The 27,195-nt window shown below is 34.1% G+C and overlaps 2 protein-coding genes across 5 annotated transcripts in view; both read right to left on the minus strand.

Annotated features, from left to right (window-relative positions):
* LOC131067543 (uncharacterized) overlaps positions 1–13,350 on the minus strand; it is a 111,452-nt gene extending 98,102 nt beyond the window's left edge. For 2 of the 4 annotated variants that reach the window (XR_009111837.2, XM_058002625.2), the window contains exon 1: positions 13,057–13,350. Coding sequence is in view for 3 of the 4 variants with exons in the window: in XM_058002625.2 (XP_057858608.1) it covers positions 13,057–13,157 (101 nt within the window). In the remaining variant the exon portion in view is untranslated. The remainder of the gene's footprint in view (positions 1–13,056) is intronic. The other 2 variants (XM_058002613.2, XM_058002604.2) reach the window with 2 other exon arrangements.
* A 12,893-nt stretch (positions 13,351–26,243) lies between these two features.
* LOC131875735 (uncharacterized) lies at positions 26,244–26,831 on the minus strand. The gene has a single exon (XM_059220374.1). The coding sequence runs from the start codon at positions 26,829–26,831 to the stop codon at positions 26,244–26,246; it is 588 nt and encodes a 195-aa protein (XP_059076357.1).
* Between the last annotated feature and the right edge of the window lie 364 nt (positions 26,832–27,195).

The raw sequence follows: 27,195 nt of genomic DNA on the forward strand, positions 1-27,195 counted from the left end.
GACCTACCTTAGATGCCTTTCTAGGAGGCAGATAGACGAGGCTGAGCCAAAGCCTGAGCCATAGACTTGTTTTTGTTTACACTTTACAGTTACATATATGTTTGGGAACATTTGAAGTCATGGATTTTATATACATTGGACAACATTTATAACTCTATATATCTATGTTTTCTAATTCCTTCAGCTACAATTTACATTTCTACGCATGTGATGGATGTATGTTTATGTATGTGATCAAATTAGCTTCTATTTGATGATGTTATAGTGTCTTTAAGCTTGATTCAATAATGGGTGTATGAAACAAGTTTTAAATCGTTAAAAATCTCTAAATTTCAAGGGTTTTCTTATTTTGCCGAGTCATTGCCGAGTCCGAGCCGAGTCACGAGTCAAGTCAGCCTTGCCGAGTCAGAGCCGAGTCCGAGTCTGGGAACTTTGGGAAATAGAGTTCAAATTAAATTTCCTCAATAAAATCTGAACCATCACTAAAATAACTATATGCTCCTAGGCAATCAGTGGTTTCCATGAAATGAAAACACGAACTCCCATTGGTAACAGACCTGACAGCAGCATAGAAAATTGGGAACTAAATACAAGCCACCATTGTCAACAAATATCTAAAAATACAAACAAAAATTCATTGATAATACTGCAGAGAGGAGTCCAAAAATAAATCTGTTTTGACCATGAACAACAAACAGCTTATGACTCTTCCCCATTAATGACATCAATATCAAGGCCACTGCCAACTGTAAAAAAAGAAAGGAACCTCCTGTAAAAACTGCACAAAAAATTGTTAATTGTTATGCCCTACCTCTTGTTCTGATTATCAGCTTCATTGTGTGTGAGTATGGTAATAGATCAGGCACACATAATATTCAGTTAGTTGGGTAGGGCTAGAGTCCAGCCAATACCAGTAAGCTGTCGATTTACCTTAAGCAGGTCTAATTGAGCTAAAGTTATTCATAGGGGTAACATGCAATTTGATTAAATTTACTAATAGGATGTACCCTTTCACCTTCTCCCACTTTCTGTATGCTGTGTTGATTAAATTTACTACTTTTATAACTATGTAATGACGATTTGCAGAAACTATCTATGGATACCTCTTCCCTCCTAGTGACTGTTGAATCCCTTACCTCCATATTTGTCCGTAAGGGCTACTAAATGGGGTCTGTGAGTTTAGGCAGTTTTGTTGGTTTCTGTGATGTTGCCAGCCAAGAGGAAACTTGTAGCCTTGGTGCATTATTGCCCCTTTCCTTTTCTGCATCTCTCTCTCTCTCCCTTTTCATCATTGAGTTGTTAGAATACAATTAGATTTAGTTCATTAGGTGTTGGGTTGAATCAGCACATGCATTTAGGCTTAGAAAGGAACCAACCTTCTCTGGAGGTTTAACCTCAACTGCAAGGGTCCCACACCTTGAAGTCATTCCCATTGTGTCCCTGGCAAGCTGAATCAGTTTCAGCAAAGGGTGCAGATCCAAGTGATAACAAACGCTGCCACAAGGAATCTACAATCCCTTTCCAAAAGATTCCTAGGTAAGGTAAATTTCCTTAAAACATACAAGTTCCTTCATACAATTAACAAAGCTCCATTGAAGATAAGAGCATCATGCGAAACAAGCCTTAGCAAAATGAAAGGAATCAATATAAAACTTGCAATTGCTCCTAACACTACCAAATATGAAATGACGGCACAATATTGGAAAAGGCATAAACTTGGGGAAGCATGGCAGCCGATAAGTCAAAATTATCCATTAGATTGAAACTTCACAAAGACAAAAGCAAAAGTGGATTCTCCACAATGCTATAATCAATTTAATTTACATCAGCAGTTTAGATTACACTTTGTGATCAATTGTCAAGATAATTCAGATCGAAACAATGAGAATATTGCAAGATAACTCAATATAAAGTTATAAACAATAGATGTCAAGAAAGGACACAAAAACCAACACAAGGCAAAAAAAAAATTTAGATTCAAAAGGGCAAAAAAAGAATAATTACCTTTTCAATTAATTAATCAATTAGGTCCCCTTTTACTTTATTTGCTAAACTTAGCAGTGTCATAGCATAGGATGAGGACACTTGTCATGATCTAATCTAATCCTCACCTAGGGTTTCATCTAGGGTTTGCGTTTGCTTTTATAATTGTTCAACATTGTAAATTATAATCATACAACATTCACTTCAATCTCAAATCCTTTTCTAGATCAATTCTCTTCTCACGGTTCCATAGCACAATCATGGCTTTTTCTCTCTAGATGTGTTTGGCATTTTGGTTGCAAGTGATTCTTCGCAGTTGTGTGTGTGATTCACTATCAACTCCAACATGGTATCAGAGCACCATATTTGTGATTTCTTATCTATTTTTTGAGAGATCCATTAAATCATCCTAGAGTGAAACAAGCATAATTTTTGCATTCAAAAAACCCAAAACCCTAAGAAAGCCTATCCAAACGCTGAAATTGGAGTAGTAGGAAAACAAAACAAAAAAAATTAGCAGCAAGAAAATGGCATACAAACATTTGAACAGACCTGCCACCATTACTTCTCTTTTTGAGTGTCAATACGGACCATTACTTCTCATTATGAGTGTCAATATGGACCATTACTTCTCATTATGAGTGTCAATACAGACTCTGAAAAAAAAAAAAAAAATTAATTCAAAATGAAATTTAAAAAAAGAACTACTGGCATGACCATACAGATCATACACTACACACTCTGTCCCCACAGGGAAAATGACACCGTCGACAACAGGTTTCCACCAATGGCGGCTTTTTATTCTCTATTGTCTGATAACAAAGTCTCGATGGCATTATGTTGGCAAACACTCCCGAAATCTCAGAAGTCTGCAAAAAAGCATCCCAGTAATTTTTCTAACCACTAGTGGCAAGAACAAGGACATTCGGTAAACAAATCTTGAACCTCAGAATATTCCAACACCTTCAGCATATTCTAGCAAATTGACCATTATTTGGAAATAGTATTTTTTTTCCAGCCACCGAAGGGAATATTTCAACAAGGCATAGAATATTCTATCTACCGACATCATCACTGTACCCTAAAAGTTGTTGAGACATGGACAGCTAGGACTCAAACCTAGGACCTTCCATACGCTGCTGGAGTGCTCTACCACTGAGCTACTGGCCCCTCTTGGACCAGTCCATCGTCAGTCCGGGTGTGGCTTATTTCCAACACCAACACCCCCCCTTAAGCCACACCTGTCGTGTGCTTGGGGCTACTAGCCTAGACCTGGCTCTGATACCATGTTGAGACATGGACCAGCTAGGACTCGAACCTAGGACCTTTCATACGCTGCTAGAGTGCTCTACCACTCAGCTACTGGCCCCTCTTGGACCAGTCCATCGTCGGTCCGGGTGTGGCTTATTTCCAACACCAACAAAAGCCCCCTCCAAACCCTAATTTTGCCATAAGGGAGCTGTTTTTTCTTTCTTTATGGCATAATTTGGGCATATAGTGTCAAAATTGAGCAAACAAGGTATTGTCAGAAAGCTAGTTCCACATACTTTCCAGTGGTACAGGTCTCATCATCAAATTTTGCTACTACTAAAATTTATCACCTGTTGAAGTCAAGCCATCATTTTCGGCTTCTAAGCTCATAAATTTTATTCTATACCTCTGATTTCAACAATTCTTACAACATTGCAAAGGTATTTTAGAGATCTTCAAATCTATCCATGCACTTTTTCCACAATTTGACCCAATTACTTTTTATTTAATTTGTTCTGATTTCACATTCTGATTCATTACTTGCACATGTTAGCACCTAGAAATGATTTGTTTGTGTGAGATGACTTCATTTGATCTATTTTACATGCATTGAGGTTATTGGCATCTAATTTTATCATTGAGGAGGTATCATGGACTTTTCTATTCATCCTTGTGTGCTAATCTGAAAAAAGGATAATTATGAGTCTCGACAAAAAAACATCCTGACACATCTCAAGTGGCTTAATATTTTTCCATATCTTTACAGACTCATGCCTGAACCAAACACACCAAGGAGTAAATCAGCTTGGGGAAATATTGTTGACCATGTTGTAGGAGTGATTTGTTCTAGTGTTGATCATGACACTATGTGTGTTGTATCGGACATTTATTGTCCCCACACACTTAGGATTCGACTTTGGGAGATCCATGGAGACCCTCATATCTCTCCATTCCCAAAAGATCTTGTTGTAGATTGTCTCATTCCCCTTGATGATGCAGATTGCATACCCTTTGATGATACTTTAAAGAAGCTTGAGTATATCACAAGTCTTGCATGTTATGATGATTTAGAGGCTTTTCTCCTTGTTCCCACTTTTCATATCGAGACCCTATCTCCATCTTTGTTGTTCTTAATCAAATCAATATCACCACATTCAAGGCCTTATTGATTCAATGCAGTAGGACATTCATCATCTTGCAGACATAGCTACTTGGGATTTATATCTAGCAAACATATCATCCTTATTTGTGGAGTCTCATATTGCAGATTTAAAGGATTATTTTGAGGACATTTATCTCCTCTTTCATTCAGCCACATCATCAATGTTAGCCCATCATTGTTATGGAGCTTGTTCTATATCAATCTTTACAAGATTTTGGATCGTCGTCATCTCATTTTGCCATGTGAACATTTGAGCACTTTCTAGAGGCACACATCATTTGGATTCAGATTCACTATTCATCAGCTTATGGGAATGGGTTTTCCAATCGCCAATAGATCTGTTTCTTTCTAAGGAGAGACATGTTGTTTGCAGGCAATGGATCATATTTTGTCTATAGACTTTCATCATTGGTACAAGGGCTACTTCTGTATGGGAGGATTCATATTCTCATCTTCTCTCTCCTATTGGGAAGGCATTCATTGTACTTATGTGATATAAGTAGTCTTTGGGAGGTCATATTGAGTTCTTCTTTCCTTCTTTCACTGGGTACACATTTATTTCATTCTCTCTTTTGGAGAGTAGTTTTTTCCCATGAGGGTTTTCTCCTTTTCTCCAGTTATAAGAGATTTATCTATTTATACATGGGTACCTCATTAAGCCTTGTAGTTGGAACCCATCCATGCATCCATTCTTTGAATTCATCATTAGGTTTTTAGCTTCTCCCTAAATTGAAATTATTGCATGATGTTAGAAGAAATAAGATACTCACCTTATTAATTAATCATTAATTACTTAATTAGGTCCCCTTTTTTTTTACTCTAGGAGTGTTTTTTTTCTATTTTTAGGTCATGTTGTCTCATAGGATAGGATGAGGACATTTGTCATAATCTAATCTAATCCTCATCCAAGTTTGTTTTTGCTTTTATAAGCATTCATTATTGTACATTGTAATTATAAGAATAATATTAACAAAGCCACCTTAGTGGCAAGTGTTTTCTTTCTGTTTTTCCTATATTCGGTTTTTAGCTATAAGCAAGTCATGTAATGTTTATCCGTTTGGGTGGTTTCTTCTCCAATCTCTATATAAGGAGATGAACCTCTTTGTGAAAAATTACCCTACTATTTAATATAATATTAAAATATTGTGTTCTATTAATTTTTACAATATGGTATCAGAGGAAGGAGTCACATGAAACGTACTTGATTCTTGCGGAAAAACTTGTAAGGGTTTCAAGGTTAAATCACGAGTTCGCTTTTTCTATGGGCAAATCACAAGCCTAATATTGTAGAAAAACGCACCATCAAACAATGGAAAATTGCATCAATATTTTTTTGCAAATCGTGTCATGTGCAAATTAAAGTTGCATCATTTTTCTTTGCAAAAAAATGAAGCTTTTTTGAATGAAAATCATGACCAAATCTACTAAAACTGGGTGATATTTTTCTACAAGTACCACATAAGGTTTTTGAAGACACCATATTTCCAGTCTAAAAATCGTGGTGATATTTTGAAACCCGTAGCTAGGGCATTTGTGCAAGGGTGCATACCATTTTTTTAATAAAATCGACGACCGAGGTTTTTCAAATTGTCACAACTAGAGCTTTCAAAAATTGCAACTAGGGCACAAGTGTTTTACAAACTACAACCAGAGTTTGCAAATGAAAGCCAAAGCATAATTTTTTTAATGAAATCAAAGGGTTTGCAACTTGCTGGTATATTGAAAAATTCTCCATCAAATATCTTTATAAAGATTAAATAATCGATGCCTCTTGTTTCTACAAGTCATAACTAGGGTTTGTGCCAATGTTTAGATAGGTCCCAGATTTCAAGGTGTTGGAAGTCTGTGTTAAGGCTTGATAATGTTCGATTTTATTTTTTGAAAAGGGAAATTTCGTTGGATAAATATTTTGGTTTCAACTTTCACGCCTAGAAAGTAAAAACCTAGATGCAATGAATGCACAGGGGAATAGTTAACGAAAATGAGACACTTTCAACAGATGCTAGTAAAGTACTAGAATGGCAAAGCAAAGATGATAAAGCCAAAGCCATTTTTGGTCTTGCCCTCTCCAACTCTAAGTTACATCATGTAGATTTGGCAATATAATATTAAGGAAATTCGGGAGAATTCGAATAAACTATTTGTAGTAGCAATGACTAATGCAAAATTCTCTTTAAAGCTTCAACTGTTCAAGTTCAAGATGGCTTACGGAATCACTATGTCAAGCCACATGAACAATCTAAGGTCTCTTCTTTGCAAACTAGCAAAGGTCAATGCTGTAGTGGATGATGACGATGCTAAAGCTATCTTCCTAGACAGTTTGCCTTTAAATTTCAGCAATGTAATCTTTACTCTTAGTCAACTTTCTTCTAAAAGCTCGGAAGACATGATTTGAACTCTCCTAACTGAATAAAACAAGACTATTGAAAGAGATACAATAGATGATCTTGAACCTAAAGTAGCATTATACTCAAATATTAGAAGATCTACTAAGGACAAAAGAGTGGCAAAATGCTATTATTGCAAGAAAATGGGCCACATGGCATGTAACTGTAGACTTTGAGTAAATGATGTTCTCAAAGGAGCTAATGTAGCCATTGTTGAAGATCATCCAAATGTTGACAATGGTGAAAGAGATGTTTTTTACGCATTTTTGAGAAGTCTAGTTCTTTGAAGACAAGTAAAAAGCCAGAATAGATAGTTCAAATGGATGTATGCCTAGTTAGCTTGGGAATCTATGATCTTAGGAGTCATACACTTATGAGGGTTATGAGACAACTTGATGGAGCTCGGTCAGGTATATCTCAACATTGATTGTGTTCAATGGTTTGAGAGATCTGTGATCCACAAGTTCAAGGAGGTAGTAATCTAGGAACTCAAGAATTCGCAAAGGATCGAAGTAGCTTGATGGAGTTCTACCTAAACTATGGTTTGTTTTCAAAGAATGGTATGGTTCATGGTGTTTTTCATTTGTTATGTTTTTCTTTCAATGAAGTAAGCCTTTAAATTATTAAAAGATAAGGCTTTATAGTTGTAATAAAGATGCCTTAGAGGCAAGTGTTTTCTTTCCATTTTTCCTAGATTTTCGTTTTAGCTTTAAGTGATTCATGTAATGTTTAACCATTTGGGTGGTTTCTTCTCGAATCTCTACATAAGAAGATGAGCCTCTTTATAATAATAATCCTATTATTTAATAGAATATTAGAATATTGTGTTCTATTAATTTTTACAATAGTAATCATCCAACATTTATTTCAATATCAAATGTTTTTTGGATCAATTTTCTTCTCAAGGTCGCATGGCACAATCATGCCTTTTTCTCTCTAGATATAATAGGCAGTTTGGTTGCAAGTGATTTTTGGGAGTTGTGGGGTCCAGTATCAACTCCAACAACATCAATGTTTTAGATCACACTTTGTGATCCATTGTCAAGATAATTGAGATCCAAAACAATGAGAGTATTGCAATATAACTCAATATAAAGTTATAAACAATAGATGTCAAGAAAGGACAAAAAAACCAACAAATGACAAAAAAATAAAATTTAGATTTAATAGGGAAGATAGGGATAAGATTATAATATGAGACCTATGCATAAAAAGCTAAGTGGTGAGAGATAAGATAAAGGCAAGGAGACAAAGAAGGAAGAAATGGAAAGAGGCAGGGCAGCAAACATGAGGAGAAAGGAGAGCATAATTAGAAAAGAAAAGAGAATCGCTTAAACTAATGAGGAAAGGAAATATTAAAAAGAACTGAACCAAAGAAATAAAATAATGTTGGAGAAACTGTTAAGAGGGAAGGTGAGAGGTCCAAGGGATGCAGTTGGGAAATAGGAAACTAGGAGAAAAAGACCAAAGAACGTGGTGTTTATTGAAAGGTTTAAGAGTGTTCAAGATCATTCACCACAATTGAGACTCACAAGCACCCACATAGTCTATTGAATCCCTTGCACCTCTCAACTTCCCACTTAACAATCTCTCCAATGTTATTTTTTCACTTCCCTTCATCTTGCTCTTTTTCCTTTTCCTCATTAGGTTCAGAACTTCTTTTCTCCTTTCTAATTGCACTCTACTTTCTGACATTCTCTCTTCAGTACCTAATCTCACTTCCCTCCCTCTTTCCATTCTTCCTCCTTGTTCCCTTATTAAATCTTCATTTTTATTTATTCTTTTTATCAATTCCCATGTTCTTTCTTGGCATCCATTGTTTAATTGAGCTCTTCTGCAATCTTCTCAATCTCATTATTATGATGATGCATCACAAAGTGTGATCCAAAACACTGATGTAAATTAAATGTACAGAATTCATACTAGAAGCTCTTTCCTGCTATCTAATAGACTGGGAAACCTCAAGTACATTAAAAATCAATTTACAACTCTATTTTTTTTTTCTGCTACATTCCACTCACTTTCAAAACTAGCAACTACACCTCCAAAAGCTCCAGGTTTACACAGATAGGAATAACAGAAAAAGTAAAGTGAGAAAACAAAAAAAAAGAATGAATAATAGTTACAAGATAAAGTCAAACACACATACATATGGATGGAATTAGAAAGTTTCAATATCCAAAAACATCGTTGTACAAAGTATTATATCCTATCATGCTAAAAATCATAGACAAAAGAAATTAGGATTTTACATATATAATTATATTTAATTCCAAAATTGCTTACACTACTAATCATTCTTTTGGCTGTCAAATTGAATTGAGAACTAGTTGAAAAATCGAAATTGGTTGTATGGACTTTGCATAATGAAATACTCATTTCTTATTGTTCTAGACTTCACAGAATAATTAATTACCATTCCTCATAGCCTCCCGCCCATTAAAGAAGATAACACCTTCCAACTAAATCGTTCAATGAATAACATCATAAACACTCTTTGTATGTAAAAAGTTTCTATGATTTAAGCAAACTAGATATAAACTTTTTAATAGATTATTGTTAAAAGCATCACATAAATGTTCATTTAAGAACTACAATGTAATCATGCACATCAAAAATAGGGTTAAAAGACACTTGTCAATTCTGTCATATGAGAAATTCTTGCAAGCAGCTAGTTTTAAGCTCCTGAATCAAATGTCATGAGTAATGGCATATCTTCTTGCACCTAAAATACGATATTTATAATGGTTCCATCAGAATGACATGATTCACCAATTACCCAGCAGACTTGCTAAGTCCTGAATTAAGCAGGCCTAAAAAAGGCACGCAGGCTCGTTTCAGAGACCCAGTGAGTTTGGTTGACTCCAGCTGAATCTGGCTCAGTCTCCAGGAAAAAATTTCAAAAGTCAATTTTCTTTTTTAAATTCTCTCTAAAAGCACCAAGTTTCTGTGCCAAGTCTGAGACCTTGTAAAAAAATCAGTTTGCCAAGTCTGTGATGAGCCCAAGTCTGGTAATTATGGGATCACCATTCAATTACAACAAATCTACTCTTTTGAGTAATTAATGATGACACTTTGCAATGAACCTTTGCTGTTAAGGGTGCTTATCAAAGAGACCTTAATAAAAAAGCAGTATTAAAGTCAATAAACTCAATGTGAAAAGAATTAATGAATGGCTATCTTAGTTGACATCAAAACACATGGCTACTGCTGATTCTTAGATTGAAAAACAAATTGCCCCTGTAAGCTTGTGATGGTGTAAATTAGAACATGAACAAGGAATAGATAAATCATAAAACTGACCTCCTATGAAAACAAATGATATTCAAACATGAACCAATATACAGGGAGATACTTTTCTCTCCTTTGAGAAGGACCTTAATCATTAAGAAATGAGGTCATCCTATAAAAGTAATAAGATTGTTAAGTGTGCATGACCTTGAAATCTAAAAATGAAAATTATTTCTGCTAAAAAATAGACTTAATAAAATTCATATCAAAGATGGAATCAGATAAAAAAATTATTGAAAGAAACAGTTTGTAAACTACTTTCTAACACAAGAATTGACCCCTGGAAAGATAAATTGATGATTCATGGTACCATGTAGCAATTAAAAGCAAAGCAGACGATTCCCACAGGAATAAGACCAACAAGGTTCCACCTGCAGAACCTTCATATAGCTCTTCTAGAACCAATAAACCTAATATGCACAGGGGAAGCATTTGAGACCTAAACTCGCAACCTCAAAATCAAATTTGCTATAGCAAACAATGATTTATAACTAACATTTAGAGACATGATCTTATAAAAAATAAGAAAAGATTTAACTGATGTATCAATCAACACTTTATTATCAAACTACCAACTATAGCAGGTGAAACTACGGTGATTGATGGTACCACAACAACCTAATACTCATCCATCGTATACTTTGTAAGCTATATTATCATCAATGATATCAATAAATTATGATATGACACAATTTTCCAAATAAGAACAAACCTGATCCAAGCAACAAAAAAGCGCAAAATAAATCAGCAACAATAAAGGCAAAACACAACTTCACTAATACAGAAATTCATCTCAAAATAGCCTGCAGAAAGTAATCTTTGACACCAAACCAATCAAGAATATTATGCTACATAACGGATATCAAACTCGTGCTTGCTTTAGTTGGGTTTGTATATAATCTCAATCTTTTCTGTTGGATTGGAGCTTTTGGAGCAGCAGTTTTTGGTTCCATGCTGCCTACAAACAAATCCAAAGTAGCGATTGGGCAAGTTAGTAATAAAATCATCAATGGATTTGGTCTGCATGAAGGAAGCGCCCACAAACTTTATATTTTTCTATTCAATACTGGATATATTTCTCAGAAGATTTGGCTTCGGCTCTGCTCCACTTTCCCCTGGGAGACTTTATTTTTATGGATGGAGACTTCATGGGTTTATGTCTCTATACTCTAAAGTTTAGCCTATTCAATACTGGATATATTTCTCAGAACATTTTGCTTTGGCTCTGCTCCATTTTCCCCTAGGAGACTTTATTTCTATGGATGGAGTATTCGTGGGTTTATGTCTCTATAGTTGAGCTTCACAGTTGTTAGTTGGGAGTTGTTCAGCATCTCTGCCCTCTGCACTGGCACCTGATGGTCTCTACTTGCTATGTTGACAAATGAAAAATCCTGCACTAAGAAGTTGTAATTTTCCACCTAGCTTCTTACATAAAATGATTCCAGAAGGCTGCTGCAAAGACCTATGCTTTTGTTGAATGTACTCTCAAGCTTGTTTGCAGATGGCAGTTGTCCAGACTCCAGGGTAACCTAGAAATGGAGCAGTATGAAGACCTAGGAAGCAATTTCATTAAAGACTGATAATTATCTAGTTCCTTTTTTGATCCCTGGCAGAGAAAGGCTGTGATACAAATCTATCTTGAATCGTCTTCTAACTTTTGCACATTGGCTTTTTTCCAGGGGTGGGGGATCCATTATAACTCCCGATCAACCAATTAAAAAACATATCGTATTTTTCTAAGACCACCATGTGAGAATTTAGAACAGTCAAAATGTTTCTCACAAAGCAATGCCAGAAGCAGTTCTAAACAACAAAAATGTTGTGAAAGCCTGAAACATTTAATTATTTATCAAAAAAATACTACTTCAACTTTAAATCATTTTTTCTTCCCTTTAGATACAAAGAAAATTTGACTTCTCTCTAAAACCTGTGCCGCAATCAATTATCAACCCATGTCTCATTATTTTACTTAAGATTTATTAAGGTGGGACCAAAGACTTCAAAAACAATAAAAGTTTGGAATGCATAATTGAAGACAAAATAAAATTACATTTGCACAAAAATCCTTGCTCTGAAAAACTCCAAAATCATCTAGATCCGAATTTTATAATAATAAAAAAAATTGTTAATACAAATTTAAAACAACAGATCAAACACAAGACCAAAATAAAGATGACTATTCTTCAAATTTAACGATACTGTACTCTAAATTTTGTCAAGTGATTTATGGCTTTTGAGTCCGTGTTTCCAATGGCATGCAACATTTAATTTCCTTTGCATAGGAATCTTAACAGTAAAATACAAGGAACCAGCCACAATTTATTTTCTAATCTATGTTCATCCACATTTTGTCAGATAATTTGTGGCTTCAAATGCTTAGAAACTCCGCTCTTATGAAGTGCAACAGTTTGTTTCCCTGCATGAGAATCTTAACGAAAACGGCAAATCAACTGAAAAACAAGCCCAATTTGCTTTCATAATTATTTTTCTCTGAATTTATACGAACATTTTGTGGCTTCACCGGCTTTCTTATAATATATAGAAATTCCTTTTCCTCTGCATAAGAATCTTAAAAAGAAGAACAATTCCAATTTATCTTCAAATTTATTTTGCTTTAAATGTTCTCAAACAATTTGCGTATTCAACAGCTTTCTTCTAGCAGGCAGCATTAGAATATTGACAATAAACAGTTAACAGAAACTACAGATAAAAATCCCAATTCATTTTCAAATTTATTTTGCTCTTAAGTTTTCACAAATAATTTGAAGCTTCACCAGCAACATTTTGTCTTCCTGTGCGTAGGAATCTTAATATTAACAGATTAAAAATAAATAAATAAAAGAAACCACAAAAAAGCCTTCACAATTTTGCTTCAAATTTATTCCGCTCAAAATTTTGTGAGATGATTTACGGTTCCCAAGGCCTAGAGCTTCGAATCATAAACGTGAAAAGAGTTTGAACTGAAGAATTTAACAGACTTACGAATAAAGCGAAAGAGTTCTTTGAATGACGTAAATTGATTGCTTGAATTTTGCCTGCAATCTTTTGTCGCCGCTCTCCGAAACTGCTTTCTCGATCTCCATTGCAATTCCAAACTCTTTTTCCTCCTTATTTTTCACTATGATTGTTCGCAGCGACAGAAACAATGTGAGGAGACCCTAACAGAGTTCTCCGGCCCGGAGAACACGAATATGCAGGGCATTTAACAGGCGAAAATGGATTTGACCTATCCCAAAATTCGGGTTCATTTTTAGAATAAAAAATATTCAGCGATAAAAGCAACGTGTATCTCTCTTTGTCGCGCCGTGTTTTGCGGAATTGATCTTCCGTCATTTGACAGCGACGGAAAAATGTCGTGAGGACGACGTTATTTTGCTGTTTGCTGAGATGGATTCGTGTTCTAAGGAATAACTTATGCTGGCGTGTTATTTTAGAGCAATTTGTTTTTGCAATATTGTCGGTGCCTTTTTGAAAAGTCTGAAATGCACTTGATTGTACTTTGAGAATTGAGAGTTTGAATAGTTTAAATTTTGTTATGATGAGATTTACATGAATGGTTTATGTTTATAATTGAATCAAATTGATGAGATAGAAAAATAATAAATTTTAAAGTAGTATATATATTTGTTTTTAAATAATAATAAATATGTGTATTATTTTGTACTAATTAAAAAATGTATACATGTCTAAAAATATAGGACATAAGATCATTTTTCTTATAGTCACACGTATAGTGTCTAGAAAGGAAGATAACAAAAATAACAATAAAATCGCTTAAGCAGCAAGAGCAATATCAATAGGAGACAGAGGAGGGTCTTACTCATTCAGTTTATCTCATACATCAACGAAGTCTAGGGTGACATTAGGAATGGGCCACCCCTCGTCAAATCTTTGTCTTCATTCCTTATTAGTGAAATTGCGAGAGCCATCCAACAGAGACACTTTGAGGAGTCTGGCCAACCACCATCACCACCAACCAACGGCCAACTCTTGCCACCACCAATAGATGGCCCCGCCCTGCCCAAGAGCCACCCAAAGGCAAAACCTACATGCAAGGGTGAGGCAAAGCATCATCAAATTGAATCAAGCCACTCATGTTGCCAGAGTGGCAATGAGGAGCCTAAGATATGGGGGAATGACAACGCAAGTAGAAAAGCTCTACCCATGCCTACGGGCGGGAGGCAGAGAATGATCGCAAGAAGCAGAACTGTCCGGAGGGACCCTAGCCACAATACACAAGGAACTACCCTAGTGATCAAGTAACTTCGGGAGGTGGGCCACCTCTAGCAACACTTTATTTGCTTGAACTTGAATCTAAAGCATAACATTATTACAAAAAGAAGCTTTAGTTTAAAGCGAAATAGTAGTATCAATAGAGCTTTATGATTATTTCATTTTTTTATTATTTATTATTTATTATTTTTGGATTAGATTTCTGAGTATTATTTGTTTGGATCGTTTCTAGCATGTATATCTAATCCTTCAACTTTTAAAGTTAAATTTTGTTGACTCTCTCTTATTAATGGTTGTGGTTAGAGTTGTTTCATATTTTTGTGAATTTATGTGATATGCGGACATTCATCATTCATTTACAAATAACTTGGTAGATAAAGGAATTATTTTAAGAGCATTCACATGAAAGCATCGTAGCAAAATAATAGAGCATCTTAATTACATCATAATCATGAGAAAAGTGCATTGGATTGGTCCTCCCTATGGATTTGATAACTTAGGAGAACATGGCCCTTGTTTAAGAAGTTCATAGGCACAAACCCGCTTCAAATATAGGTACAAGAAGTTGAGGATAATATATATACTTTTATATTTATTTGTCTCCTTTAACTTACACTTCTAAAATTTAACCATATATGTTATGTAGATATAATAATATAAACACATATTACCTAGAGAGAAACATGCATTCGATATCCGAGAACATCAGGCAACTCTAAGTTATCACCCCTACCACTTCTAAAATACCTCATGTTAATTCCTCTTGTGTTGTGTGTAGCACTATCCCCTTGTGTTTAGTCTCCTTCCCACATTCTTAGTGCTTGTGTGCTCTTTTTATCATACTCCAATGTCCCGCTTACTTCTTACTCCACTAGTCATACTCCTTCATTTCATCTTATCAATTACTCCATATGTGTACATTTCTTGTTTTTACTTCTATTCCCTTTACTATCATTTGCTCTCTTCATATTCCTCATCCTCTATATACATCATCTCGTGTCTCCGATGACCCTACCACTTTTATACCCACTTCCACACTTGATGCACTTTTGCAAAAGCTATATAGGGCAGGGTTGAACAAACTTCCATGTCTAGAGGAGGAGATAAAATTAATCACACTCAAACACATCGTGAGATTGATGCTTCTAATTTATTATTTATTTTAAGCCTCAAACTACCCTATAAAGTTAATGACATTAAGTGAACTGTTGGAAATTATCATTCAAAGTTTATCTAGTGTTGATTTTATTATTCTCCTCCATATATGTCTATTGGATATGATAAGCTCCACACATATAATAATAGAAATAATATAATGTAGAACATAAATCTCACACAACACAATAGATATTTGTAGGCCAAGATACCCTAATATCCAAAATATGCAAAATAGAGTAAACCTTTGAGGTAGGATAACTCCATATAATACTCCTTATGGAAAAAGTAGCTCCACGCTATATCTTCAAGAGATCCCAAAGATAATATTGTACTTCACACATCTCCTTACAATGATAATCACCTCTTTTACATAGACCTCCTCCTAATAATGCAATGGAGAACTAATCCCAATGAAGGCTACTCATCACCTTATATAATTAATTATATAAGTTATCCACGTGATCGATATAAGTAACTTAGGGGATGTGTACCAGATGTCAACATCTCCATCCACCTAAATACATCTATAATATCATATCCCTTGGTACATAGCATGTCACCCCTCCTTGATATGTTTCATTCCTTAAACATGAGAAAAAAGCCAAATAGTATCACTATTGCAAGTTATTACAAAATGATGCCATGAACAATCATCGAACCATTCATAGGTGATCCTTATCATATATTTTACTTGATAGTGCCTAGATCCCATCCTCGAGGCATAATTTGTTGCACCCACTTGATTCCATTCCTTATCATAGCAAGTCATTTGCTTCCACGAATAGTCATTACAAGCCTACGATACCATTGGTTGTTGTAATTGTTTCCTCGATTCCTTGTAAGTCCATAGTGATTTTCTTGTTGATTCCTTATACTATCATGTATCCACGGGGGTTTCCTCCACCATTGTTTCCTCTCATAATGATGTGGATGCATGTATGCTACACCCTTTGTTATCATTGGATCCTTCTTTGATTTTTTGCTATTTTTTGCCACTTGTTTTACTAACTCTTGGATAGAACTATTTGTCTCGTCGTTTTTTCTCTATATCTTGTAACTCTTTTTCTTCATGTAATTCACTAGTACAATCTTCACAAGATTCTTGAACTTGCTCTTCCTTGACGTTTCTTTGTACTTTATTGTGTGTAATATCTTGTAATATATTTTTTCTTTTTGTATCAAAGCTTCATGAACTCCTTTTGTACATTATTGTTTATTATTCCCACAAATTCTAATCAAGGATAACTAAGGACGATATCCAACCTATCCATATCCAAAGCATGAAATTTTGAAAGTAGAACATATTTATCCAAGTAGAGCTTTAAATCTTTAAAAAAAACATGTGTGCATAATATTTGACTATCGAAGTTGATGTTATTTATTAATTCCATGTTGACAAAATTATACTTGTTGCTAGGGTTCATAGAGAATAACTTTTTCCTTTTGAATATGTCCATGAATTTGAAGGATTGAAAATTCTTATCTTGGAGCTAAAGTGCATGTGCATGTATCATCTCCTCCTACTTCTAATTTTTTTGCTTCTCCATCATATTTTTCTTCTTCCTCTTCATCCACTTCTTCCTCATCTTCGTTTTCTTCCTCCTTTTCCCTTCCTCTTCTTTAGTTTCTTCATCATCTTCCAAAGAATTAATATCCTTACGTAATAATAAATACCATTTGTAAGCTTCACCTCTTAATAAAAATCATAAACTTTTTTCCATGCCACAACTTTACCATCAGATGTTTTATGTGTGTACCGCCATTCTAATGCGTCTCCACTTCCATCAAAATTAGTAACCGCCATCAATACTATAATTTGTGGAAAAATGATTTCAATAGATAACCATTCTATTGAATCCAATTGACCCAACTTCGATATGAAAAATACATGATGTAATCAACCTCAAATTAATGAATTTTGATTAGCTTTCCAAAAATGTAAAAAAATAAAATAAAAATTCCTTGATCTATGGCATAGAAAGTGAATTTATGATAAATCATAAAATTGCAATAGCTCACTAAATATTGATGATAAAACCTTAATTTTTGGACTTTAGCTTCCTTATATGATCCTTTAATTTTAGTAAACAAATTACAGAAGAAATTGTAGTCATTTGGTAGATATACACAAATCTTCAAAAACTAGAGTTTTGTCTACCTTTACCCGAATCATAACTCTAATACCACTTGATGATGTTTGTGCATATAATAGTAAAAATAATATTATGTGGAATATAGATCTCATGCAACACAATAAATGACTGTGGGCTAATATTCCCTAATATCCAATATATGCAGAAATAGAGTGAACCTATGTAGGGTAACACCTCAATACTCTTCATGGAAGAAGACACTCCACGCTATGTCTCTAAGAGGTCCCAAATATAACATCACACTACACTCATCTCCTTAGTGTGTCATTGCACACTCATCTCCTTATTGTGATAATAGCTTCCTTTATATAAAGATCTCAATTATACAATGGGGGGTAATCCTAACAAAGCCCTACTCATCGCTTGATATAATTAATTACAAAAGCTATCCAAATATCCCAATGTAACTAACTTAAGGGATGTGTGCCATATTTTGGCATGTCTACTCACCTAAGTACATTATAATATCATATCTTTGGGAACATAACATGATCCATCTACAAATTTACTGAAGGGGTATGATCAACATGTACTTTGTCATTATCATCCAGAGTTAATTGGCATAATACACAAATTTTTATTATATTAAAATATATGTTAGAATACGATTTGTAATAGTATGATGCATGTTAATGATGGACAACCTTTTATTGCTTTTCATAATTCAAATTTATAAAAAACTTTCTTTCATTCAATCAAGGTCTAGCAAAGTAGACTTTCATTAGGTGCAACATTGACCTGGTGACATAGCACATATTCATGTGGGTAGAGGTGTAGTGGATTGAAATGATTGTTATTATCTTTCATATGCACATATGGATTATTTTATGGGTATGACATGTGATGGAGCTATTTCTCCTCCTACACCTCTGGGATTTTATTCTACAATTAGAAGATATCACACAACAACTAATATGTACCCTTGTATGTTTTTGGTATGATCTATGTTCATCCATGTGTTGTACCCTTATTGATCCAACTAATCAATATAACACTTGTATCAAAGAATTTGTATGTGACCATTTAAGTACATGCATTCAAATATCCTGTTGAAGATGACTAATGATGTACTTGATTATATTGAATTGTATTTTGTTTCCTTTATTACACATCCTTAAAGAAGTGAATGTATTATTTATAATTATTTATTTTTTAATATATTTTGTATGTCACTTAGTATACATTTGTCTCAAAAGCTAAAAGAAATATATTTTATGGTTTATGAATGTTTGAAATATGTTCCTCGAGATATAACTATTAAGGTGAAGTGAGATCTATATATGTTTGTTTCAAAGTTGAGTCATTTTACATTGAATGCTTATATGAATGCCCCTAAGGAACCTCTTCGTGGGTACTAAGAATTATATAATATGCATTTAGATGAAAATAAAATTATCAATGAAAGAATCATACAAGCCAGAGAATGGATGAAGACATCCTTTTTTACCTCCATTCCCTCCAAAATCAATAAACAAGACCTAAAACACCTCGAGTTGCACGGAGAGCTCCTCCCAAGAGAGAATATTTTAATACTTGTGGTTCTTTGTGCCAAAGTAGATCATTATCTTGCATACATTCTCATGAAAGAAGAATAAAAAGAAAGACTTAATTCTCATATTTTATAAAAGGAAAAAACAATAAAGATTTATACGTCACCCTTCATACAAAAAAAGAGAGGAATATTTTTTTCCTATCATTGACACTAAAATAAGAAAGTAAGGTTTCAAAATCAGATTGCTTCATGTTCTATTTTCCTCCACAATTCCTTCTACTACACAAATTTAATAGAAAAATCTCATTGGAAAGCAAGCACAAATTACATCCATAAATCCAACTCTAAAGACACATGAACAATGGATACGAAAAGTAAAAGCATCTATTGCACCTCTCTTGAGCATTTTTACTCAGGATATTGTCTCATAGTATCATGAAATCCACTTACTTGAAGGTGGTTTCAAGAAACATAATTGGGACATAGATGATTTGATAGATGATGTTCATATCATTGGTTGAGACTTCGATCTTCCATGTTGTGTCTATACATTAGATTTTTTTTATAAATAATATGAACTGTCTCTCCCTCTTGAGGACATCTTATTTACAATGCTTGACACACTTCCACTCTAGTGGTGATATACTTACATTCATATTCTATGATCCATGTATTTCTCACTTTTACCTCTAATAGTTAATAAACATGATTATATGTTTACAAACATGAACTTTTCTTGTGATTATAGGATTCATTTATGAGTATTATGCTTATATTTCGTGGCTTCCACATGTTTATGCTAATCATGATCATGTATTTTGCCAACATGTTTATGATGATTATATTTTTTTACATATTATCACAATGACATCTTACACTTGTTTGTGCTTACGATGTTTTCTCACCTAGTATTCACGGTCACATTCACTTGATTTACAATCCTAATCGGGGATAACATTAGGAGAACTTTTCCTCTTACCATTAGCTATTATATTACAATTTCCTCTTGTTATATTTTTAAATGATAAAATCCTTATATTCTCGCATACTTAGTCTTTCCAAGCTTACTTCATTTGACATGTTTGTTCAATTTTTTCCTCAAAATTTATTGCACTCGTGCATGCAACATTTTTCTTTTATGGGGGAAGGAAGGGGGCAAGGAGGAGCATACAAGATTATTAATATTCATTTCACAAGTATGGTTTAGTAATGAGTTTTTTCACTTTTATTTTAGATGGTATCAAATTATTTTATTTGCTTCAAGTTGTGCCTATTATTTCTTCTAACATGGATAATATCCTCTTTCAATTCTAAGAAAAACCTTCTTAGAAGTCCTTTTCCTTTTCTTTTGGTTGAAGACAACTCATGTCTATTTTAAATTCCTATCATATTTCACGCATTCAATATTTTATATTTTTGCAAGTTTCTAGATGAAGCACTCATTGCAATGAGAATGTATCAAAGCAACATCCATATTTATATCATTTTTATGAGAGTTAATATTTACATTTATTTTGGTTGTTCTACATGCATCTTCATAGTAGTTTATGTGCAAATCAAGGTGGGTACACAATATAATGTTGAAAATTGCATACCTTAAACTTGCCCCTTTATTTTAGACTCACCTTGATTCGATTATCCTCCATGCAATGATAAAAGTACATGTGACATATTCTCTTGTTAAAATATGTAACATAACCTGGACCTAACCTGTTCCATCAATATTAGGACTAGTCTTAACACTTTATCTATCCATCCATCACCCATGTTTTGATTCATAATCATGGAAAAAATCCTAACCATTTCAATATTTAAAATTAAAATTTGGCTCAATCCAACCCTTCACAATGATTGTGTGTGTTGAATTAACATGAAAAATATTTAATTAACACCTCTTAGGGTTGTATGTAAGGACTAACCCTTATTTACTTCAAATAATCTAAACACACCTATAAATCATTCAAAAATATAACATGGTATTATTAATCAAGAAAATTTGCAGGTCATTAGTATTGTGTTACATGCTTACATCAACATCTAGGGCATACTACATGACTACTTATCTTCGATCATTTTCAAATCTATTAAATCAACATATTAAAATTTGCCTAAATTTATTTTTCTTGTAAAACTCAACAAAGGTGTTCTTAGAAATTGCTAGTTAGCTATTACAAGCCATAGACATCTAGGTGAGCACATTACATAAATCAAATAAAATAAAATTCACTTTTGTAGACTAGATTTTAAACTTGTAATTGTACTAATCACTTTTGTAATCATAGAATTGATCTAGATATAAAACATAGATAGTTTCAAATTCCATAACATTTGTTTGACAAGTCTTTTTGTTTTAACATATTGACAAATCATTTGAAGACATCATGCCTTAAATCTTCTAGCATCTAGACTTGAGCTAACTACCTATATTTATCTTTAAAAAAGTATATTTAATATAATACATTTATTTCAAAAAGTTCAATCCTAACTCTTTATCATAGAGCATTTATTGGTTATTATTTTAATTATTTATTTATCATAGGAGCATACCCACGATATCTACCCATTAATTTAGTGCTCACCTTGTTGGAATGTCTTCAATGCAATTATATATTGACAAGTGGCACACTCTTGTGCTAGATTAGTCTCATGCCCTAATCTTACCTATTTGCATTTACTCTCATTTGCACTTATCCTCACATACTCACTAACTAAGCCTGTTTTATACGCTTCATTCACTCTTACCCTAACCAATTTACTTCTTGTCTCAAGATCATTACATCATTATTCATCTTCATTTTTGCATCACTTTGGGTTGATTTTATGGCTTGCAACAATAAATCTCAAATTTAAACTTATAATTCAAAATCCAACTTTGTCTCCTCTTTTCATTAGTAATTATGTTCACTTAACACATGTTTAAGTTAAAGATTGTTTTTTATTAAAGCAACAACAGGTTTTGAAGGGACCCGAAACCCTTTACAAAAGGAGATCAATGCTTAAGTTAAAAATTGTTATATTTTGGTATTTAATGACATTTAATGTGCTTCTAATTGAAAAAATACATATAGAGATAAGGTTGAAACAAGAAAAAAAAAATTCATTCATAGTTTAATTTTCTAAAGGGTAAAAAGACTTAGACTCTACATCTATTCATAGGCCACCTACATGCTTGTGTACATTGTCTTCAATATTTGCTTAAAGGCATAAAGTTAATTGATCTAGGGGCTTGACCTAGGAGAAATTGGTCACAATGATTTGCAAGATTCCCTTAAAGTGTTTATAAACACCCTCATTGCCTACAAGTGCATATGAGATTAGAGTTCAAAGTGAATAGGGTCCAGACTCTATGTTTTATCAATTGAAACGTGTGCATCATTATCAATTCAGTGGTAATCAAGATTGAACTCAAAGAGCTCAAGATCAAATCTTAGAATTTTCCATGATTGTTTAGATTTTAAGACATTTATCACATTGTGGGCAATTCATTTCCATATCTTAATAAATGAGTCCAACATAAAACCTTCATCATTATTTTCAAAAACTAGTTATTTAATTCCTTTATTTTAATTATAATATTAATTTATCACCAAACTTTAGATTAATTACGTGATTACTAATTATATTTATTGCTTAACCTAGATTCTTTTTTGGTAAGTGTTATAACAACCTTTGATTGTTTTTGCAATCTATTGATAGGGGAGAGGGCCCTATAGTGGAGTGGGGTCTAATAGTGGGGATGGTAGTTGGGGCACAATTAGTTCAATAATGGAACACAAAAAGTATCATGTCAATACTTTATCCCTAAAAAGATTCCAGCAAAGTTGAAAAAGTAACCAATTATGTCATATTACATCAGCACACCAATAAACATGACTTAGTGCACAACTATGGGTCTTCTTTTTGGGATCATTCTGGACACCTTGGTATAAAAGGCATGTTTTGTGGCATCATATTTGACTATGTGAACTTGAAACCAAATTTTTGAAGTAAGGGACTTGACAAGGAAACAACTATGCAAAATTGAAAGAAATTTGAAATATCTAAGATAGATTTTGGGAAGCGCAAAGTTAGAGTGCTCTACCCTATAAGACCCTCTACCCTTTTGATAACACATATCAAAATTACATTATTAATTGATTTCTTTTACCCAAACAAAATATCTATTATCTAAAAATTATTTAAGACATGATCTCTACTTCATCCTTTAAAATTTTATAAACCATGCTAATACTTATACATCAATCCACTAAACTTTTTATACATCAATCCAACTTGCTCATTATAAATAGAATCTCTTATTCCCTTTTGCTTATATTCAGTCTTTTCACTTAAATGGAATCTTATTCATCCTTCTCTTATATTCAGAGTTTTTACCTAAAGACAATCTTATTCCCCTTTTGCTTATATTATTCAGACTTTACACTTAACTCGTACACTTCCTCTTTAATGAGCTATAGAAGTTAAATCACATTAAAAAACCCTTGATACACGTGCGTGAGTAGAAAGCCGTTAAGCTTTAATGGAACAATTCAATTTTTGTACAAGTATTCATTGCGGCCTATTATTGTTTACTAAAAGAAGCTAACGTGGAACGCTATGCAACTTTGTCACATGCTAATTTGATGGAACACATGCTAGGTACGTTGTACGTAATCAATTCCATCTATTATGCCGTCTATGAATAGCAGTTTGACCTAGCACGCGTTTATGGTGATGTGATGGAGATGTAAAGAATAGTGCGTAACGCTCCTAGGTAGTTGGATAGTTTATTTAAATTTTGTGGGTTTTTGTCTTTTTATCATAATGTGTTTTTCTTTGGTATACAACTAGTGTATATATAAAACTAGCAATTGCACTTTGGTGTGCAATGGGTAAGTCGAATAATTGCGGCATGGAAATTCAAATGGATTTTTGTTTGGTCTATATTTTGTATATATTTATGTAGTAGATGATGTCAATTGGTAGGTCATTTGTCAAATGATTTTTTTACAACAAATGTCTCAATGGAGAAATGATAACTAAAAAAGAACCTTTGAATCAAGAAGATAATTAGGCTCCATTACTAACAGGGTCATATAATGTTTGGAGTAGGGAAAGAGGGAACAACGAGAGAGTTAAGGGAGGGGAGAATGAGATAGAGATAGAGACAAAGACATAGAAAGATAGAGATAGAGACAGAGATGGAGATGGATAAAGAGAGGGATATGGAGAGGAGGGAGAAATGAGGAGAGAGAGGATAGAGATGGGAGAGAAATATATAGAGAGGAAGAAATATAAAGTGATGTATGGAGAGAGTTATAGAGGGGTATATATATATATATATATATATAGAGAGAGAGAGAGAGAGAGAGAGAGAGAGAGAGAGAGAGAGAGAGAGAGACCAAATTCTCCCCAGTTGAGATTCCAAATCTCTTTAGAATACACTTTGTACACTAAGGTAGTATATAAAGAGCTAGATGGATAAAAGTAGATAAGGTTAGAAAGAGACACAGAGAGGAGCAAGAGGGAGATAAATTCGAGGAGATAGTGATGGATATATAGATTTGGTCAAAACCCTAATTTAGAATACTTCCTACTGAATATACTTATGTGTTTGTCTATAAACAACTAGGTGGTTCTTTGCCTAGAACAATTATTTGTAATAAAAAATAAAGGATTAACAATAATAGATAGAACACATCAAAGTGAATATATGATAATTAAATTTAATAATACATATAAATATAATAGAAACCATCAATAGATAATATTATTAAGATTTTCATATATATATGAAAATTTAAAAAAATTTAAAAATAAATAATATATTTTTATGTAGTGTAATATAATAATTATTAAATTTTAAAAACAAAATATTTTAAAAATTATAAATATATAATTAACTATTTATAAATTCTATTTTTTATTTATTTTTTATTTTTTTAAAGGTAAGTGGTATCAGCTGTGGGCGCCCTATATTAATAAAAGAAAATAAATACATAGTTATTCTATCACATATCCAATACAAAAATCTCTTCAACTAAGGAGAGAGCATAGCTACAATTAGAACCCGACTACAAAAAACCTTGGAAAATACACCCCAAACTGCCTGAACACTAGTATCCTATTCCCTAATTCTGTCTAATAAAGCGAAGTATTTCCACCACTGCATCCCCTATGCTGAGGTGATTGTCAGTTGACCCCTTCGAAAGCCACCAATCATCTGAATCTAGGAGCCTCCTGAAATTGTTGAGGTTGTCGCTCAACACACCTATCTTGAAAGTGCACCAAGCCTCTCTCGCGAACAGGGCCTTTCTTCTCTACGAGCTGCCTCTCCATCAACCTCCTCTTCATCTTCGATGTCTGAGTCTGTCTCCTCTTCCATGTCCTCTTCCAGCTCCTCTCCCTCATATGCTTCCTCCTCTTTCTCTCCTTCTGCATCCATTTCCTCATCTTCATCACCATCGGACTCCTCCTGCCCATTTCTCGATGATTCCTCTGTATTAGATGTGGAAGAAATGTTATCGACAGGCTCAAAATACAACTTCAAGATGCTCTCCTTGACCCCTTCTCGCAGTTCAAAAATTGCATCCGCCACGGCATGGATGTTCACCGGGTTAACAAATCCTTGCATCAAACCGACACCTTCCACCCGTGACTCCAGGATATCCACTATGGGAGTGATTACCGCTCCATAAACAAGCCCATCACACCAATAATGATCTAAGCTCAAGGAACGATCCACCAGGGAGATAATTGCCCCACAGATTTCTTCCTCCAACACGAATAGGTTGAGGCATTGTCGCTCTAGAGAGTTCTCACAGTTAACACAGCTCAGACCCACAAAAGGCGGCATTATGGCTATCCAATCATAATACATCTGTCTCTATCTTGTTCCTCCTTAAATAGAATGCAAACTACTGGAAACATGCAAACTCCCATTCCAAAGAAATCTTATGGGATCCGTGCACTACTCTTTTAATTGCCATCATATACTTCAATCTGCCAGAGGTATGACTAACTCGTACTTGTCACCGCTACTTTCTGTAGACTGGGAATCACGAGGAGCCGAAACACAGTTCTAATTTCCCTTTTATCACTCAACTATGCCACCTATGGTTCGGTTCGCGAGAGGCGTTAACATCAATCAATGTCTAACCAACCCCCATGCGAGTCAAATTTGGGATCTCATTTAAAATGGCTTCCAAAACTATTGTGTCTGCATCCTCTTTGTCGAATATGATTGCACTAAGATCCTTATCAATCCCAACATTGGCCAAAAGATCTGCCACCTTATTTCCTTCCCTAAAAGTATGTTTGAGTTCAAAAGAGTTAATAGATCCCAGAAGCTTATTAATATAAGGTATCCACTTACCTAGTTTCCAATTTTGAAAGCTAGATTTTGAAATACCGTTAATGATAATCTGCGAGTCTCCTTCAATGATGACTTTGTCATACCCTTTCTGAACACATAAGTCCAGTCCAGTCGCCAATGCCCTTATCTTTGCTTCATTATTTGTGGCAAAGCCCAAACTCCCAAACAAGCCTCCCATCAATTGTCTCGAGGAATCTCTAATGACCGCACCAATACCTGAAATCCCAGGATTCCCTCTGCTCGCTCCATCAAAATTCAGCTTCACCCAATCACATTGTGGAGGAATCCATCTAACTAGCTTCCTATTGGTTTTGGGAACTGGAGGGCACCCCAAACCCCAGTCCTTGAGTGACCAATTGCGTTCCATATCCCTATCCCAACTACAATACCTGAATGATTTAACTTTGGGGGGCTTGCCATTAATCACTTCTTCAATTGCCACCTTGATTTTGAAAATCACCTCCTCCAATGAAAGACAAGATTCTCTGAATATCCTCCTATTCCTCTCCTTCCAGATGTGCCAAACTAACAAAGCAGGGATAATCAACCACAATCCACTCCACTTCGAATGACTTGCTTTAGGCCACGCAAGAAGGAAATCTTTAAGGAGCTTATTTTTAATCGAAAAGAACTGCAATTTATCCACGAGCCAATCCCAACATGCATCCGCGAAGGGACCATGAAAGAGTAAATGATTAGTTGTCTCTTCACTCCCTTTGCACATAACACAC

The sequence above is a fragment of the Cryptomeria japonica genome, chromosome 5, assembly GCF_030272615.1.
Source record: "Cryptomeria japonica chromosome 5, Sugi_1.0, whole genome shotgun sequence".
NCBI classification, from domain to species: Eukaryota; Viridiplantae; Streptophyta; class Pinopsida; order Cupressales; family Cupressaceae; genus Cryptomeria; species Cryptomeria japonica.

What these genes read in the sequence shown, in the direction of transcription:
- LOC131875735 (XM_059220374.1), bottom strand. Translation starts at nt 26,831, where the DNA reads ATGGAACGCAATTGGTCACTCAAGGACTGGGGTTTGGGGTGCCCTCCA.